Source organism: Triturus cristatus, chromosome 1_2 (assembly GCF_964204655.1).
Source record: "Triturus cristatus chromosome 1_2, aTriCri1.1, whole genome shotgun sequence".
In the NCBI taxonomy this organism is placed as follows: Eukaryota; Metazoa; Chordata; class Amphibia; order Caudata; family Salamandridae; genus Triturus; species Triturus cristatus.
In genome coordinates, this window is record NC_140580.1 from 135340179 (window position 1) to 135356684 (window position 16506).

Genomic DNA, 16506 nt, shown 5'->3' on the forward strand with positions numbered 1-16506 from the left:
TGTTAGACAACGTTGTAGTAGAATCTATTTTCTTTACTTTCCCTCTAATGATTTACAGAATGTTCTCCCGTGACGTCACGCTCAAGAGTTCTGGGAAGCCACGTGACCAGATTTGCTGGACGGAATGACAGCGCTTGCCAGGGCGCGCTGTGGGCGTGGCCTGGCGCTGCCTGCGGGGGAGAAGCTGGGAGCGTGGGACGGGCAGAGTTAGAGATTAACTTAAGGAGCGGAGGCAGGTCTTAAATCCTTCGGCTCCAAGGTGTGGGTCAAAGACTTAATTTGCTGTTGGAAGAGGAACTTGATGAACTCGGACCTGGACAAGCTGGTGTCTGATGCAGGTAGGACGGGGACCTGTCCTACGAGGGATCACTTTGCTGTTATTCGTATGTCTGGGAATTGCGGAGAGGAACGTACTGATTTAGTTCCCAGATGAGCTTCTTTTGGACGTAAGTGACGTGTTCTAGATTTTGTGACCGGTTTACATTTGTGATTAATCGTTTTAGTGGAGTTTAAGGAAAGAGTTACCTGCTTTCAGGAGGAGGAGGTGCCTGTGCACAGTGCACACTGTCTCCTCCTCCACCGCGTCTGCGCGCCTCGGCATCGTCACTAGAGGGGTGCAGTGATCGTAATTTTGAATCCGGCCCGGGCCGGGAATCCCGCATGCGCATTGGGCCCTAAGTGCGCCGCGTGACTCGGCATCACGAGGGTCGAGGAGGAGGTCTCAGCAGGTTTGACCACCCGCCATAATTTAATTTTATTCTAAGGAGCCAGGCTTAAGGCTAGCGACCGACGTAGTCCCCCCTCCCTGTCTGCCACCATTGCCAACTCAGCAGGTGAGTGTATTTCAGTTTCTCCGGTCGGGCGGCACCAATTGATTAAGCCATGTGGGTCAGGTGGCGGTGGGTGGTGGTCAAGCCGAGGTTATGCGGATCTCCGCTCGTGTCTGTACCTCGAAGGGTGTTATACTACTGTGTGTATCTCTTCTTGTAAATAACTTCAGGCCTCAGTCTCGCCTGTTAGCGCGGCAGTTCTTCTCTAGTCTGACTCTTACTGAAAACAGTGACTGCCTGCAAGACGGGGTTCTCACTCTCTTTCCTCTCCTTTCTTTTATTTGCACCCCTGTGAAATGGATCCAAAAAAGAAAATCACTTTTGCTGGAAATCAATGACGTATTTTTCTGACATTTAATTCCAAAGGGCAGCATCGTGAATACAAGTTTAAAAATATGAAAAATGAATAACTAAATAATGTAAGACAGAGTGGTAGCAAACTGGCCAGATTTATTGTATTCACACCCAAACACATTAGCGCCACTTTTACAGAGTTTGCCAGTGAAGCGCTATTTTTGTTGTCTTGGCTTTGTTTTCCCTGGGCTTGGAACTAGTGCACCAATCCTGGAGGTACTGCAATGTGAGGATTGAAAAACAAAATTTGTACTGCTGCTCTGCATCTAGGGATGTTGTCTTTTTTTACCATACTGCTTACGTTTTGTAAGGATATAAGCAATGGCCATTGAAATAGGTCCATTCAGGGCCCTGTAGTCATGTCCTTAACTTTTCAGATAAAAGCACTCACTGATTTCTGAACAGTGAGTGTAAAAGCGTTAAGGTAACCATGTTGTTCCTGCTTACATTTCACATGGTTTGTGAAATTTTGCATCCCCTATGATTGTTTGCTTTTTCCAGGATGCTGTCTCTTTTTTTTGTTGTAAATGTAGGCCACATATTGCTCTTGCCCAGTGTGTAATTTCAATTGAGCCGCATCCAGGTGTTTATAGCTGGCAATAATTGGGTTGTAGTTGAAGGCAGTGTGAGTTTTTCTCAGTGGGGCAGAATGGTGTTCAGTGTGGGGGAGAGGATGTGGCACTATGGCCAGAGCTGCTGAATTTGGAACTGGGGAACCAGGTTCAGCCTTCATGACCAGTCCATCAGACCACTCTACTGAGAGAGCACTATCTCATGCTAGACCTTATATTAGAAGCCCCGGTGTCGTAGCACCAGCAGGGAGACCGTAGCATGACAAGTGTAGGTTAACTTTCAAGGCTTGTCCACCACTATTCATACTGAAGTTCACCTCCAGTCTTGAGGGCAGGCCTAGGAAGCAGCACACCCTAGAACAACAGTGACCCTGTCACTGTGATCACAGGACCCTTGAGAAGGGCCAGCTCTAGGGTGGCGCAACCACTGTGACCGCAGCAGGTGCTGACTTTAGGTGGAGGCATCATTTTTTCAAGTATATTATGGTTTTAAAAGTGCTTGCTGCCTCCTTCCTGGCCTCCAGTAATTTTCGGTAACAATAAAAATGTCATGATGACTCTGGTGATTAATGTTCTACGTAGAGAGAGATCGGAATTTTGTCTAATGGAAAATTTGACTCATGGAAAGGTAGCTCAGAGGGTTAATGTATCTGCTGCAAAGAACATGTACCATGCAGATCACAAGGTGCACATAATGTAAATAGGCCAGTGGGCTACTGCTTTTGTCAGAGAGATCCTTTTGTTACTTGCAGTTTATAAGTTAAAATCCTAACATAGAACAGTGAGCTATTAACTGTCATCTACTCCGCAGCAACACAAGTCACATTTTTTATTAACTTTTGATACGTTTGAGCTACAAACAATTTATTCGTTTAAATGGTCAGATCATGCTGCAGATCTTGCATTATGAGGCAAATATGGCAGAGCCATTATTATTTAGAAAACATTTGCAAACTAGGATTTTTAGCCATTCATGTTTGAACTGCTGTAGTGGAAAAGGGAGAAGTGCTGATGACAGAAACTCCATGGCTCGGAGACAAATGGCTTGTGCTTTTTATCGTATTTGGGGACATTCTGCGATTAGAAGTATATCCCACTTTGTGAATACATTTTACTGTCAATAACTCATTATAACCTTAAATAATCATGTGTATCCATTGGTTGATTAAACTGGGCAGTCAAACCAAATACAAAAAATAGGGATGTTTGCGCATTCTGGCCACACCTCTGGCTCCGCCCACTGATCCAATCCTTGGGTTATTTCCGCCCTCTGATTCTCCACCCACAGTTCCCCTACTTTTTTCCCCCCACTTCGACCACTGATATATCATGTTGCCGGACAGTGGGAACACCACACCAGTATAAAGTACCATACCTATGATATTATAAATTCCAATAAACTGTTGACTAGCAGGTAGCCCACTGTACAACCTGATTAATGAGTCATTATCACACTGTTGTTAACAGGCTCAGGGGTCTCTGTCTGCTGAGGCACGGCTGGGCGCTCACTGTCTATACAGATTTGGGTGGTAGAAGAATAAATTGGTTATATTTAAATTCATGTTTCATGCTCGACATTTCATTTTTTAGTCTTCTCTGTAGGAATGTCTGTGATTTATGACTGGATATCCTGGTGCTCTATAAGGTAATCATTTACTATGCTTTAAAGTTAATACAATCTAATATGTAATGATCAATGTGTTGAAAATTGCTTTGTTTTGCCCTTTCTGTCTCCCAAATTTTCTTGGGGTGGAGAAGTTCAACTCCCCAAACTCCCCCTAGTAGTGGTTGCTCACTGCGCTTGCTCGCTACAAACCATGTGGGGGCTGGTCTCACTTTTACTTTGTTCCCTCTGATTCACTACTTGTGTCTATTTTTGGTGCTCTCTGATAGAATGTCTATGGGTACATATGACTGGGTGGGTAACCTGATGTTCTTTAAGGTCATCATCTACTATTTACTGTGCTTTGAAAGTTGATACAATTTGAATATGTAATGAAAAATGTGCTTTAAAATTCACTATCATGTGACCTGGTGTCCTGGCAGCCATCTGTAATTTGAAATGTGAAGACGACACGGGGTGAATCTGTGGCGCTATCATTTTTCAGACCGACCATTTACTTCTGTCACTCCCATAAGTGTACAGGAAGGTGGGCGGGAGCTATATTTGGCTGCCCTTTATTGGGCATTTATGTGCTATTGAACTGAGACCTTTATTTGGAATAGCTTGTAGGAGCACCTCCCCCCGATGTCCATGCCTGGGTGGGAGGCTCAACTAAAGTGTCATTGTCACACGACTCCACCATGGTGGAGAGCTGCCTGGCAGAAACGCATCCACGTGTTAAATCTGGTTAAACCGCCAGGTATGCCCTGAAATGAGGGGGAAGCCGGACTCGGAGAGGAGGAGGTCCATGCGGTAAGTCGTGAGGGGGGGACACCATGAGTTACCCGCACCGGGTGACACCAACCCTAGTGACGCCACTGCACAGTAATCTTCTAGTATAGCAGATAGCCACAAAGGGCAGTAAGCTCTCAAGCAGTAAAGCTACTGGTGAGACAGAGTTAGGAGATGCCCTCTGGTACACGTGCGCAGGTATGTAGTATTGTGCAGCACGACCCAACATGAACGGCAGCAGAACACTGTACAAGTTACAAGCAAAGATACTGTCAATGAGTGATGGGAGGGGTGGTGGGTTCTGAGCACAGAACTGGATTTTTACTTTGCGGATGTCCTGAATGATGATGAATGACACTGACGGGAGGTGACAGGAAATCATGTGAGGGCAGGAAGGGGCGCACTGTGATCTGCCAATCTATTATTCTCCAAGATGCCAGTCCAAACCACTGGATTAGCACGTGCCAATAGCTGGGAGTAGGAAGCTTCAGGCCACAAGCCTAGGGATTGTGGCCTATTTCACAGCAGCACAGCACCTCTCTACTCCCTGCCATCTCCCCTTTCTGTAGTGACAATGTCTGTTTTGACACTAAATCTGATAAGGACACCACATACATCATAAACCACCCATGTACAGAATGACATCCTTATATATATTGGGTGCTCCTATGTTTCATCATGGATACAGATTAGCTTTATGTAAAGCAATATAAATAAATAAAAACCCAGTACCAAATAAGAAATTAGGATATAGAACGCAAGCCTAGGTAAACAGGGGACAGCACAACAACAATAAATCACAGGATATTAGAAAAGTTAAAAAGATTTCAAAAAGTCTGAAGCCAGTATCCATGGTGCATAACGCAATATGTTATTTTCCACTGGTGTAGCAGCAACAACCTTTGCTTTGTCATCATACGACATTCGCTATTCGCTACCCAGGAGGAGCTTAACTGAATTGGAAAAAGTATCCTTTGACAGTTTGTTGTATGTGGTTAGTAGACAGTTTGTTCTGTGATCGGATTTAGAAATAGTTTCATTGAGTTACTTTTCATGTGAGTGAGGGATAAGGCTTAGGGTAGAGATGGGCTACTGCAAATCACAAACAGCATATATTTTCAGGCTATGCAAACATAAAAATGGAGATAATTAAAATGCAATTGCTCCGGGAGGGAGAATTTTGGAATTGTCATTTGAAAACAAGTTGTATGCAGTAAAAAGGTCTTTTGCAACAGTGATGAGTCAAAGCTTCCAGACCCTGAAGCCTAAAGCTATCTTCTGGCCCCCGCGCCAGGGCACTCACCATGCTGCAGTTGCTGTTTACGGAGATGCACTTTTTGTCGTCGCACCACTGGCATCCGTTGGTGTTGGCAGTGCAGCTGGCACAGTCCGTGTTCCTGTAACATCTGTCATCAACGGCAGCTGAAAACATGACCAGAAGAGACAGCAGTGAGTCAGGTTACGGGTAAGAGGAGAAACGTGCATATCCTTCCCAGCAGCCATCGGCAGCACTTCCGCTAAGGCGGAGGAGCGTCACTCCACAGCAAAAATAAAATGATAATAATGCAAAGTTACTGTCATTTTATTCTTCCCGTACTGACCCAGTTTTGTTTTATTTTAGGTGCGGGGCAGGAGTGGTGGGCACTTTCTAAGTGCCCCTGAGGGTTTGGCCATCCGTCTTGGGCCAGCCAAACATTCATGCACACTTAGCATGTTCTCCACCCGGCTGCATTGCAAGGCCGGTTGGAGGAGATGCACAGGCTTCCACTCCCTGTCTGAGTGCCGAACCAGGGCACTCAGACCAATAACAACACTTATGTCATGCTGGTGAGAGCAGCATCCGGATTGGCTAGGGGAGTCTGGGAGCCTGTGTGCTTCCTGCTTCTGTGTGTCTTCGAAAGAAGGAGGAAGAAGGAGGACGTAGAAGAGGAGGCAGCCAGGTAGGTAAAATTGTCTTTTTTTTAACCTGCCGCACAATCCCTGCCCCGTAGCAGCCGCCACTGCCAGTAGCTTGGTATTGTGCCTGCTCGGTCAAGGATGAGCGGCCCATGACAGGGTCTGAGGGGCATGAAGAGCTCTGGAGGAGACCAAATGACCAACTTAGTAAACATAGGGAGAAGAAGCTGCACAGCCCAGTTCTGAATTACGACACCATCCAATGATACTTAATTGATGATGGGGAGAGGATAGATTTAGATCAATCAAGATCAATCAGTAAACTGTTGTGTTTCAGGTACTTACTATCACTTTTGAAAGGGATAAGTGAGCAAAACAATCCTGATATATTACCCAGAAAAAATCAGAAGCACATTTTCATTCTCATCCTTTGCCCACTAACCTCCAGTTCCTCCCTGCCCCCCCATCTTCACCCAATGCACCTTCCATTTTACAATCTCAACAGTGTACATTTCCTTTTTGCTTTATAGCTATGTTTGCATGATAGTCTCATACATACACACACACACACATATATATATATATATATTCAGTGAAAAAAACAAAGGTTAAAGTAACATTATAGTTAGGTGAAATGATAAGTAACAACGTAATGTATTAAACTAAAAACAAAACCACAGAAATTCACCAGCTATAGTTATCTCAAGCAACTATAACTTGTGCCCTAAGGTAACTATAACTTGTGACCTAAAGTAACTACGACCCGCACCCCCACCAAGCCCAGCTTTCTCATTAATAATTTAATTGCAAACGTTGCAGTGAATTTATCAAGGATGTCATAGAACATGTGATGTGTGATGCAATTTGTAAGGTAATAAGTAGAGCATGGCAAGAGCTATAGTTTATCTTAGGGCACAATTTACCACCGGGTGGGAGCAGACTTGCCTTCCCTGCCTGCACTCCTGCAGACAGGGAAGGTATGTTTGCTTTAAAAATGTTCCCACAAGGTGGGAGCAAATATATGTTGCACTGCCTGTCGTAGTTGCAGGAAGGGAAACTATTATGTCTCCGGGCTGGGCTCCCGGTAACTGAGCCGGTTCTGGGGAATGGGGCCGCAGGGCCTTTAAAGGCTCAGGGAGGGGAGTTGCGCAGCTCAGGGAGGGGGCCCCCCCTCCTTTAAAAATTAAGTATTGCCCCTTTTGAATACATTCCGGCTCCGGAGGGATTGGGTCTCTGGGGCTTTATAAGGCTCCGAGAGGGAGCTGTGCATCCCTCTACCTTCATTTTCAGCCTCTGCCCTGGGGATTGGGTCCCCAGTGCCCCCTTGTCAACTTAAAATATGTCTCGTCCCACCAAGCCCTGGCCCGCCACCTTAAAAAAAAAAACAAGCGTGGGAGACTGTGCTTTTTTGGGGTATTTTGCTGTGGATTGGCAGAACTTCCACAGATTCGCAGACATTTAAAAAAAAGAAAAAGTTTGGCCCGCAGGTGGGGTCCCTCTGGGACCCCATCACCAGGCTATGGGGTCAGGGTATCCGTACCCTGCCCCCTATGCCTTTTTTTCCTGTTTTTCTTAGATCCAGGACTCAGTCCAGAGTCCTAAAATGGCTGTCACCACTTCTTAGTTGATGTGGTGGCATCCAATCATATCTTAGCTTGAGATCTGTCAGGTCCGTGGATCTTGCGTGGCCTGATCCAGAAACATTTTTTTTACCTTACTTTCTTAAAAACTACTGAACAGATGTACAACAAAACACAAAAAGCACTTTTTCTGGACAAAGATCTAGCTTTCTGCCAAATTTGGTGTAAATCCATTCAGTAGCCTGGACTAAAGCGGTGTCTTAAGTTCCAATGGAAAAATGAACAGGGAAAATGTATTTTGGGACCCCCCTTTTTCCCAGCCCCTACTTGATGAATCACCACTAAACTTTCAATGTGCAAACTAGTCAAAAATTAGCACTCTTTTGGAAAGTTTCATGCAAATTCTGCAAATGGCGTCAAAGTTAAAAACAACACAAAAAGGCATTTCCTACGGCAACACAATCCTATCTATAACCACCCAGTAGCGACCGCCACTGGGTCATATATATATATATATGAAACGTCCAAGCAAACATTCCCTCTATAAAATTGCCTATGATGTAGAAGGTCAAAGGCAAAATGTATTTGAATGTTGCAACCGATCTTAAGCAGATTATTACCGAAAGGTGGAGCGTAGATATTGTGAGATGAGGCAGCTGTCTTCGGTCACCATCAAGTGGTGGTAGCAAACTACAACAGGCCCAAAATAAGGAAATTTTTCTATTTTATTCACCTAAAACATTGAAAATGGTTGGCTTGCTCCTGTTGCTACTGATTTGAAATAGATAAGACTCTTATTGCAGATTCACTTAACTCCAGAAGGAGTTACTTTGGTTTCTGATTTCTATTTTGTTTCTTGATAAAAATTATGCCTGTTTCCAAAAGCATAGTCTAATTTGCCTTATGAAGGAATTTACTAAGACTACCAGTTGGAACTTTAGAAGTGAATATTGACTTTTTGCCCAATCACTAGGACTATTGACCAGCCCTTTTCCCATTGATCGGACAATGACACACCTGTATTTACGCACAATTAGGTACAGGTTAATTTTAGTGTGATGGACAGCTATTTTATTACTTGTATTGAAGTGTTCTTTTAGCACCATTCACCACACTAAGCACTGCACCATTCGTTTTACTTTGCACTGTAGCACCTTGGTTTATCAGTGATGTCTTGACAGTGATATTTAATGTATGATTGAATTAATGGCAATATAATAAAAATTTGATAAATTTCTGTCTGAATTTATGTGTCTTTTATAATGTCTCTATTTATCAGTTGGGCATCAAAGTATTGCTTTTTTTAAAATATGAATTTTCATTGCTTTTTACAGTGCATACCAGGAAGGAAAACATTTCTCACTAAGCAAGCAGACTGCTGCCAATGTCAAAAACAGTATTAAAAAGTCCCACCCCCCCCCCCACATAAGATAACCTTTATAAATAACAGCAAAGCTGATCATTAATCCCACAGTAAAGAAAGTAATAAACCTCAAACTGATTTAATGTGTTTTTCTATCATTGAGAAGTGTGGCTCGATGATTAGAGCGGCAGACCCTGATGCAGAGGTCTAGCCCGGGACCAGGGTTCAATTCCCCGCCTCGGCAGGTCTTGGGCTCAAAAAATTCCACGGACCTGATAATTCTCGCCTCGGTGCCATTCCAATAATGGAGTCCCACTCTGCAACTCTGGGCAATAGCTTGATTAATCTCCACAACGGCCCCCACAACGCTAAGGATGCCTGGCCTCCACCTTGGGGGTGTCCAGGAGTGGACGCCTCACAGGGAAAGCCAGGATGGGTTCCACAGCGGTATTCGTACAAGCGCCTTGAGACCCTTGCGGGTGAGTAGTGCGCTATACAAGTATCAAATTTACAATTTAATTTACATTTACCCCACTCCCCAGCCTAGACCCTACAAAACCAGAGCCCATGCCCTCCATTTCCTGCCATACTGGACCTGGCGATTACCTCTTGCAAGGTACCAGGCTTCCCTCAAGCTGACCTTCCGCATATTCCCTTCCCACTCCTCATCTCTCAGGGCAGCAGGTGCTTTCCAATAAGAAGTAATCAGAGAACATGATAGTATGATTGCTATAAACAAAGCGCTGAGTGCCTTGATGTTTTGGTCTCTCCTCCTCTAGCAAACCCATAAGTGCCATCTTTGTGGAAAGGGGAATATCCAAATCTATTGCCTCTCTAACTTTCCTGAACACCTTTCTCCAAAAAGTCTCCAGCAAATAGCACTAACAAAAACATGTAGTCTCCCACCCCATCTTGAACACACCTTGGGCAATTCCTGGAAACAGCTGGAAATGCTTTGTTTAAAAAACAAGGTATGAAATACAACATCCAGCGGTTATAGAAGACCATTCGATGGAAATTGGCGCCTCGGAGACTAGAATACCTAAACGCTAAATATTTTTCCCATTGTTTTGTATTATTCTTAATCCAGGTTTCCCGTTCTTATTTGGCACCTAATTTTCCAATTGATTCACCATGCAACTTTCTGTACCAGTAACTAAGAGATGTATTTACTTTTTCTTCCCTATAGCTAGATCCTAAAAGGAGTCCTAAAAGGAGTCAAAACTCGCCCCCAGCAGATTAAGAAAAACTGCATTGTTTTGATAAAAAAAAAGGGCAAACATTTGTGGAGAACTATGCCCAAGAACACGGCTTGAGAAGATTTCAATACAGCTCCAGTAAACAAGTCCCCGATTTTATGGACCAATATATCCACCCATTTGCCTATTATCTCATCGGTCCAGCCAGAAGAGAGAAACATACAGCATTTACTCTAGGAATCCCATATTTCCGAAATAATTTATCCTTCAAATGCCCAATTAGGGTTAGAAACTTGTATCTAACATTTGTGGGCAATAAGGGGATTAAGGCAGGCCAGCCTACGTCTACAACCCCCAATCTCTTCAACATCAGTTGTAGGATTGAGTTATCAACAAAAGAAAATATGAATTGATAATTGATGGAGCTTCAAAATGAAAGAGGCCATATAATATTTTTGAAAATCTAGAAGCCCAAAGCCACCCTCAGACTTAGACATTTGAAAAACCCTGAGCCTAACCCGATGGCGTTAAGGATCACATATAAAAAATGAGACTGCTTGCGCTAATCTTTTGGAAAAAAAACTTCCAGCTTACAGGGAATGTATAGAAAAAAGGAACAAAAATAATTGTTTTAATAGCTTCAATCATCATTTGCCTAAAATGATTATTAAACATTTTCATCGGCTGCTTAGAATAGTAGACCAACAAGTACCTTTTTGGAAATGGTCCATAATTTTCTCTGAAAGTGGGAGTGAGAACCTCTGTCAAGGTGAAATAGCCCTCACATTCGTAAACGTTTTCATAGCTTGCAAAGCACTCTTGATGTTATCTAAGGTAGGGGCTAAAAGAAATAGCCAAATTATCTGCAAAAAGCTTCGTTTTCGACACAGAAGGCAAAGGAGAACCTATATTCGGGTTACAGCAAATATATTGTGCCAAGGTTCAATATTAAAGGGCAAACAGCAAAGGGGAGAGAGGACACCCTTGCCGAGTGATAAGTTTCAATCCAATTTGGCCTACAAAGGAATTATTAATTACTAGCTTTGCTGAAGTTTTTTGACAAAGTAGCTGGATGGATCTTGTATACTGGGTAGGAAACCGAAATTCATTTAAGAACTTGAATAAACTCCTCCAGTCAACAAGATCAAAAGCCTTCTTGCCATCTATCAGCAAAATCACAGCAGGAATAGCATCTGCTGTAGCCAGATCAATACATTGATAAAGTGTGTGTTGGCATAGAGGCTATGCCCTCTACGGAAACCATTCGGATCTCTGGCTATGAGGAAGGAAGCTACCTTATCAACTCTTATTTGCAAAAATGTTTTTGTATATCTTATAATCATAATTTAACAAGGGTATCGGTTTATAAGATCTATGGTCGATTTGAATGATCTTTTTTAAATTTACCAAGAACCCTCCCCCCAAAACAGAATCCAGGACCTGTCATCCCTCAAGCAAGTGATTAAAATGGGTAACCAAAGGGGATATAAGAGTTGAAGCAAAGGTCTTGTAAAATTCAAGGCCAAACCCATCTTCCCAATAGGCTTTCCATTAGGATGATACTTTATGGTGTCTGCCAAATCCTCCTTTGTTGTTGATCTTAATAAAATAGAGGGGACTTGTCAAAGTCGGCAGCTACACCTTCTCGAGGAAATCTGCCATCTGCTGTTACAGGGAATTGTTCCTTGCTTGTTCTTCCTCATACAGGCTCAAGTAACTGTCTAAGAAAAAGTGTTTCATTTCCCCTTACTTGTCAGTATAATGACTGGTCTGGGGATCCCAGATTTTAGAAATCAGATTTTGATTGGTCTTCTCTTTTGCCTGCCAGGGTAAAAAGTGTCCTATAAATTGCCCTTCTGTACATCTGTTGTTGAAAGGTCCTGACATTGACTATTTCCTTTTGGTGATAGTAATCCCTAATTTTGAGTTATTCCCTGCACAGCAAATTGTCCAGATTGTTTTCCCAAGGAGGTTTAAGGCCGCAATGTCAAGCGTCCGCACCTGTTCGAATATCTGATAAATCCGAGCACATTTTAAACACTTAAGCTCGTATTAGATCTCTTACTTGGGAGCAGTAGCTGGCTCTCGAAGCGTCAAGTAACTCTAGAGAAAAAAAAGCAGGGTGAGGTTCTTCTTCCGCTGCTGCTGCAGTAGGCTCTCATCCCCGTTTGAGCTTCTTTTCCTTCTCTCTGACCATGATCTCCGGTAGCCACAGCCAGCTCCAATAAGCTCCCACTGGGCCTGCCTCTCACGGCCACCCCTACAAGCCTGCTGGTGGTCGAGTTTCTTCTCTTAACTCACCAGCAGCCACCTCTCTAAGCCAGTCCAATGATCCTGGTTTCTCAGCTGCATGATGTCTCGATGACCACCAGCCACACTACCGACACACCTCATTGCACTTGCACTGCGCCGTCACTTGGAGTATCTGCATTTGTTTTTATGACAGCATTGATCACCCTTTGACCATTTTTTTATGATACCGGAAAACAGAGCATCAATCATCATTTGTGTTTGATTTCTCTTTCATGTATGAAAGTTTCTGACATATATGAATCAAGAATTGAATGATTCCCAGGGGGAAACTGTTCTATGTGTGGTTTTGAAGATCATTATAAGCTCCTCATTCCATCCTTATGGCATGGCAACATTGCCCATCTTGTATGAATAGCACTATTAGCTCCTCCGAAAGCATAGCATCGTGAGCCCCTGGTCTAGGCATGCCCAAAGAACCCCACCCTTACAAAGGCATACACTTTGGGGGAAGTAAAGACAAATAAGGATCTCTGAGACTGAGAGAAGGGACAAAAATAGGCCAACACACAAAATACTTTATGGGTTGGACAGACAGGAATACAAATAACCTTGAAACAGCCATCTCAGTGGAGACTTTCAACAACAAGTGTCCACCAAGCAGCTGCACTCCTGACAGACTGCCAGCTGAGCACTACAGTTAGTGTGTGTCCCTCTCTCTTTATAGAAAGTACATGTTCTTTCCACAGACTCTGCAGCACCATATACAAGTCTAGAAAATCAGTGATGGCAGGCATACTGACCAATAGCATTCGAAATAACCAAAGGTATTGCCAGAATCATCAACCTTTTGGGGAAAAGAGAGGAACATACATATCTACTAGTATTCAGTATGCCTCTCTCAGCTGAAAACGTGTTTGTGCATTTTATACCTTTATTCTTTACTAACAACGGGCAGAACATGGATTTACTTTCGGAATTTCATGGACACACTGATATGGTGCTAGTGTAGTTGAAACTAATTTGCTATGACTTACAGAAGTGTGCTTCTCTGGTTTATGTTAATTAGGCCTCAATTTACGTCTCAATGACATATTGTTCAAACTGGATGTCTCTTCTTGTATGTTCACTGGTCATCATTTCGGCAGCACACAGTCAAGCAGCCATGTTTGCTAATTTTCATTAACGTCCTTGCTCTTTCTTGAAACAAAGTTTCCAACATGGTCACAAGTAGGGTAATGTTGCGTTTCCCAAAGCCCTTCTGATCGCTCACTGCACCTCATTCATTCGCAATAGTTGGCTGAGTTCATGTAGTTTGTCCTGTCAGCTCCGGACAATATTAGCACAGAGTGGGCAGAAAGAATATTCATATAGGGCCACATGCATCAACAAGAAAACTGGTCGTAAACGGGCAGATTAGCACAATCTGCCCCTTTGCGACCGGTATTTTTGCATTTGGGATGCATCATCCCAAATGCAAAAATCGCAATTTAAGGAATCTCTAAATAGCGATTCCTTAAATTGCGATTGCATTTAAGGAATCCCAAATTGAGATTCCTTAAATGCAATGCATTAAAGTTAAAAAAATTAGCGATTTCGCTAATAGGGGGAGCAAATTACCATGAAGTTGAACTTCATGGTAATTTGCAAAAACTTTGAAAAATGCACTTTTGTGCATTTTTCAAAGTTTCATGTTGCGCACACACATGCCCTTAGAGCATGTGTGTGTGCAACATATGTGCACAGATCAATTTCAGGGGTGAAATAGGGTGTCATTTTGACACCCTTGCACCCTTGAAATTGCATGAGCAATTTGCGACTACTTACTGGTACTCGCAATTTGCTCATGCAATCTCCAATTCATTCCTATGGGCCTGGAGGCCCATAGGAATGATTGGGACGGCATTCCTTACTTGCGACTCGCAATTTGCGAGTCGCAATTAAGGAATTTGTAGGATTCGCTATTTTTATAGCTATTCCTACATGCATAGGCTTTTGCTATTCCTTAATTGCGATTCCTTAAAAATCGCAATTTAGGAATCGCAAAAGTCTTTGTTGATGCATGTGCCAGGTAGTGAGGTAATGCCTAGATGTGAAGGCATAATTACGTTTCATAAAATCGGGCTCTGATATGCTGGGTATGTAACTCTTTTGCTCACACCATGACGATTTTGCAAAACTAATGGTCTTCTATGCAAGAAAACTGTATATAAAGAATCAATTTTGGGGGTGAGCCAGAAGATTGTCCGATGCTACAAAGGTTGCTGCCTGATTCCTTATTGATTTTGCTGCTCACTTGGGACGTAAAAAAATATTCTGATTTGAACATTATTTTGCATTGCCATATTTACTGAGAGCCTTCGTCGCAATGATTTGCTGCATTCGCAAATTTTATTTCTGTACTCCACCTTTTGAAAAGTTCATTAAAGGCAGGGGGGAGTAGCAAGAAGCGGGCTGCAACAGTTGGTTTGTTGTTGGATCCTAAGGCCTGGAAATGCGATTTGTTTTGTTCAAAATCTATTTGAACTTTGTATGCGTGGGGAGTAGGTTCCTGTTTGAAAACAATGACGAACATTTATGTAGCCCTAAATTCAAGCTGATATTTTTTACGACATTATAAATAGTTGCTTGCCCACACTTATAAGGTTCATTTATTGAGATGAAAATAATGGAAAAAATAGTTGAAGACTGCAAGCATTCAGACTCATGCCTTGCAGCTTGCAATCACGATGCACTAAACTACTTTACCAGAAGTGTAATCTATGACCAGCAGGTTAAACAAGGATCTAGACAAGTGCAGCTAGTATACAAATGATACCAAGCAGTACCAGGCTGGTCACATGCAGTGCTCAGCAGCAGGAGCAGTAGCACTCTTTGCTACATTATGATGAGTCGCACTTGTGACCAAGCTTACACAAGATCTCTGCAACAAGTGTGTCAACTACTGTGCTATTTTACCAGTACAATATATTGCAACTAGATAGAAACACACATTTCTAGAGCAGGTGCAATACCCACCAAACTCTCTTCTATGTGACCAATAGAGCAAGCCAGAACAGCTCCACTGGTCCATTTTCTTTGTCAATTTGTCTTTGGGATTGACTTTTTGAAAATAATGGAAATGTACAGGCAGACCATGGGCTAATTGTCAATGGCGCTGCTGATCAAGGCTGCGCTCCACATGGCTCTACTTGTGGCCATGTCTTCTCCACAATTTATGGGTTTTCAGACTAGTTTTTTTCTCCATTTTCAGCACTGCTTTCCAGCTAATTACATGCTGTTGCTTTGATTTGAGACTAAGTGTGAGGTTGGCATTTAACAACATTTAACATACTCGCCATATGGTAAAAATGTTTAGGTCGGCAATACTAAGGAGCAAATATGGTTAGTAGGCTTGGTATATTATTTCTGTTTGTTCTTTTGAGGACTAACGGAGACGGCCATTACTTCGCAGTCTCAACACATTCATGCAGCTTCAAGAGCAGTGCAAACAGGGAGCCCTCGAAAATTGAGAAGGACCTCAATTTTACAAAAAAAGAAGAAATGCAGCCGGGTGCATCAGAAGGTCCCTGGCGGCTTTCCCTACGCTTTCATGTGCTGTACTTGTGCCTCTAAGAAAAAAGGTGACCCACTTAACTTTTCAATCAATTTTCCACTGAAGTCGTCCCAAATGAATGAAAAAAATAGGCCAGCTGGGTATGGATTTAATGACTGTTGGAAAATAGAAAAGCGCTGAGTTGCGGCCAACGCTCTTTCGGACTGTGCGTGGAGGTTAACGTTTTAATTCTCGTTCACAGAGACGGTAGGTGCCAATGCAGCCTATCCAGCGCCTGAGCTGTCCGAAACTTTGTTACAAATACTTATCGGGAGGATGGTCGGGAGCATGTGCTGGTGTTATTCTACAGCCATAATGTATGTAGACTAGTCTTAGACCTGGATAAGGGTAATGAAGAATTAGGAGAACAGTCTACCTCTGAAGGAGAACTGAAGCAGATTAAATGTCAGTCCTTCCGCCTGAGCCAGCACTATATCAAGTTGAGTTCTAAGACTTTTCACTGCAGAAAAAC

The 16506-nt window shown here is 43.0% G+C and overlaps 1 protein-coding gene across 2 annotated transcripts in view; it reads right to left on the bottom strand.

Annotated features, from left to right (window-relative positions):
- The window catches only part of ATRNL1 (attractin like 1), a 2333760-nt gene that overhangs the window by 1494565 nt on the left and 822689 nt on the right, over positions 1–16506 (bottom strand). For both annotated transcript variants that reach the window (XM_085603276.1, XM_085603277.1), the window contains exon 13: positions 5455–5573. In XM_085603276.1, coding sequence (XP_085459402.1) covers positions 5455–5573 — 119 coding nt within the window. The remainder of the gene's footprint in view (positions 1–5454; positions 5574–16506) is intronic.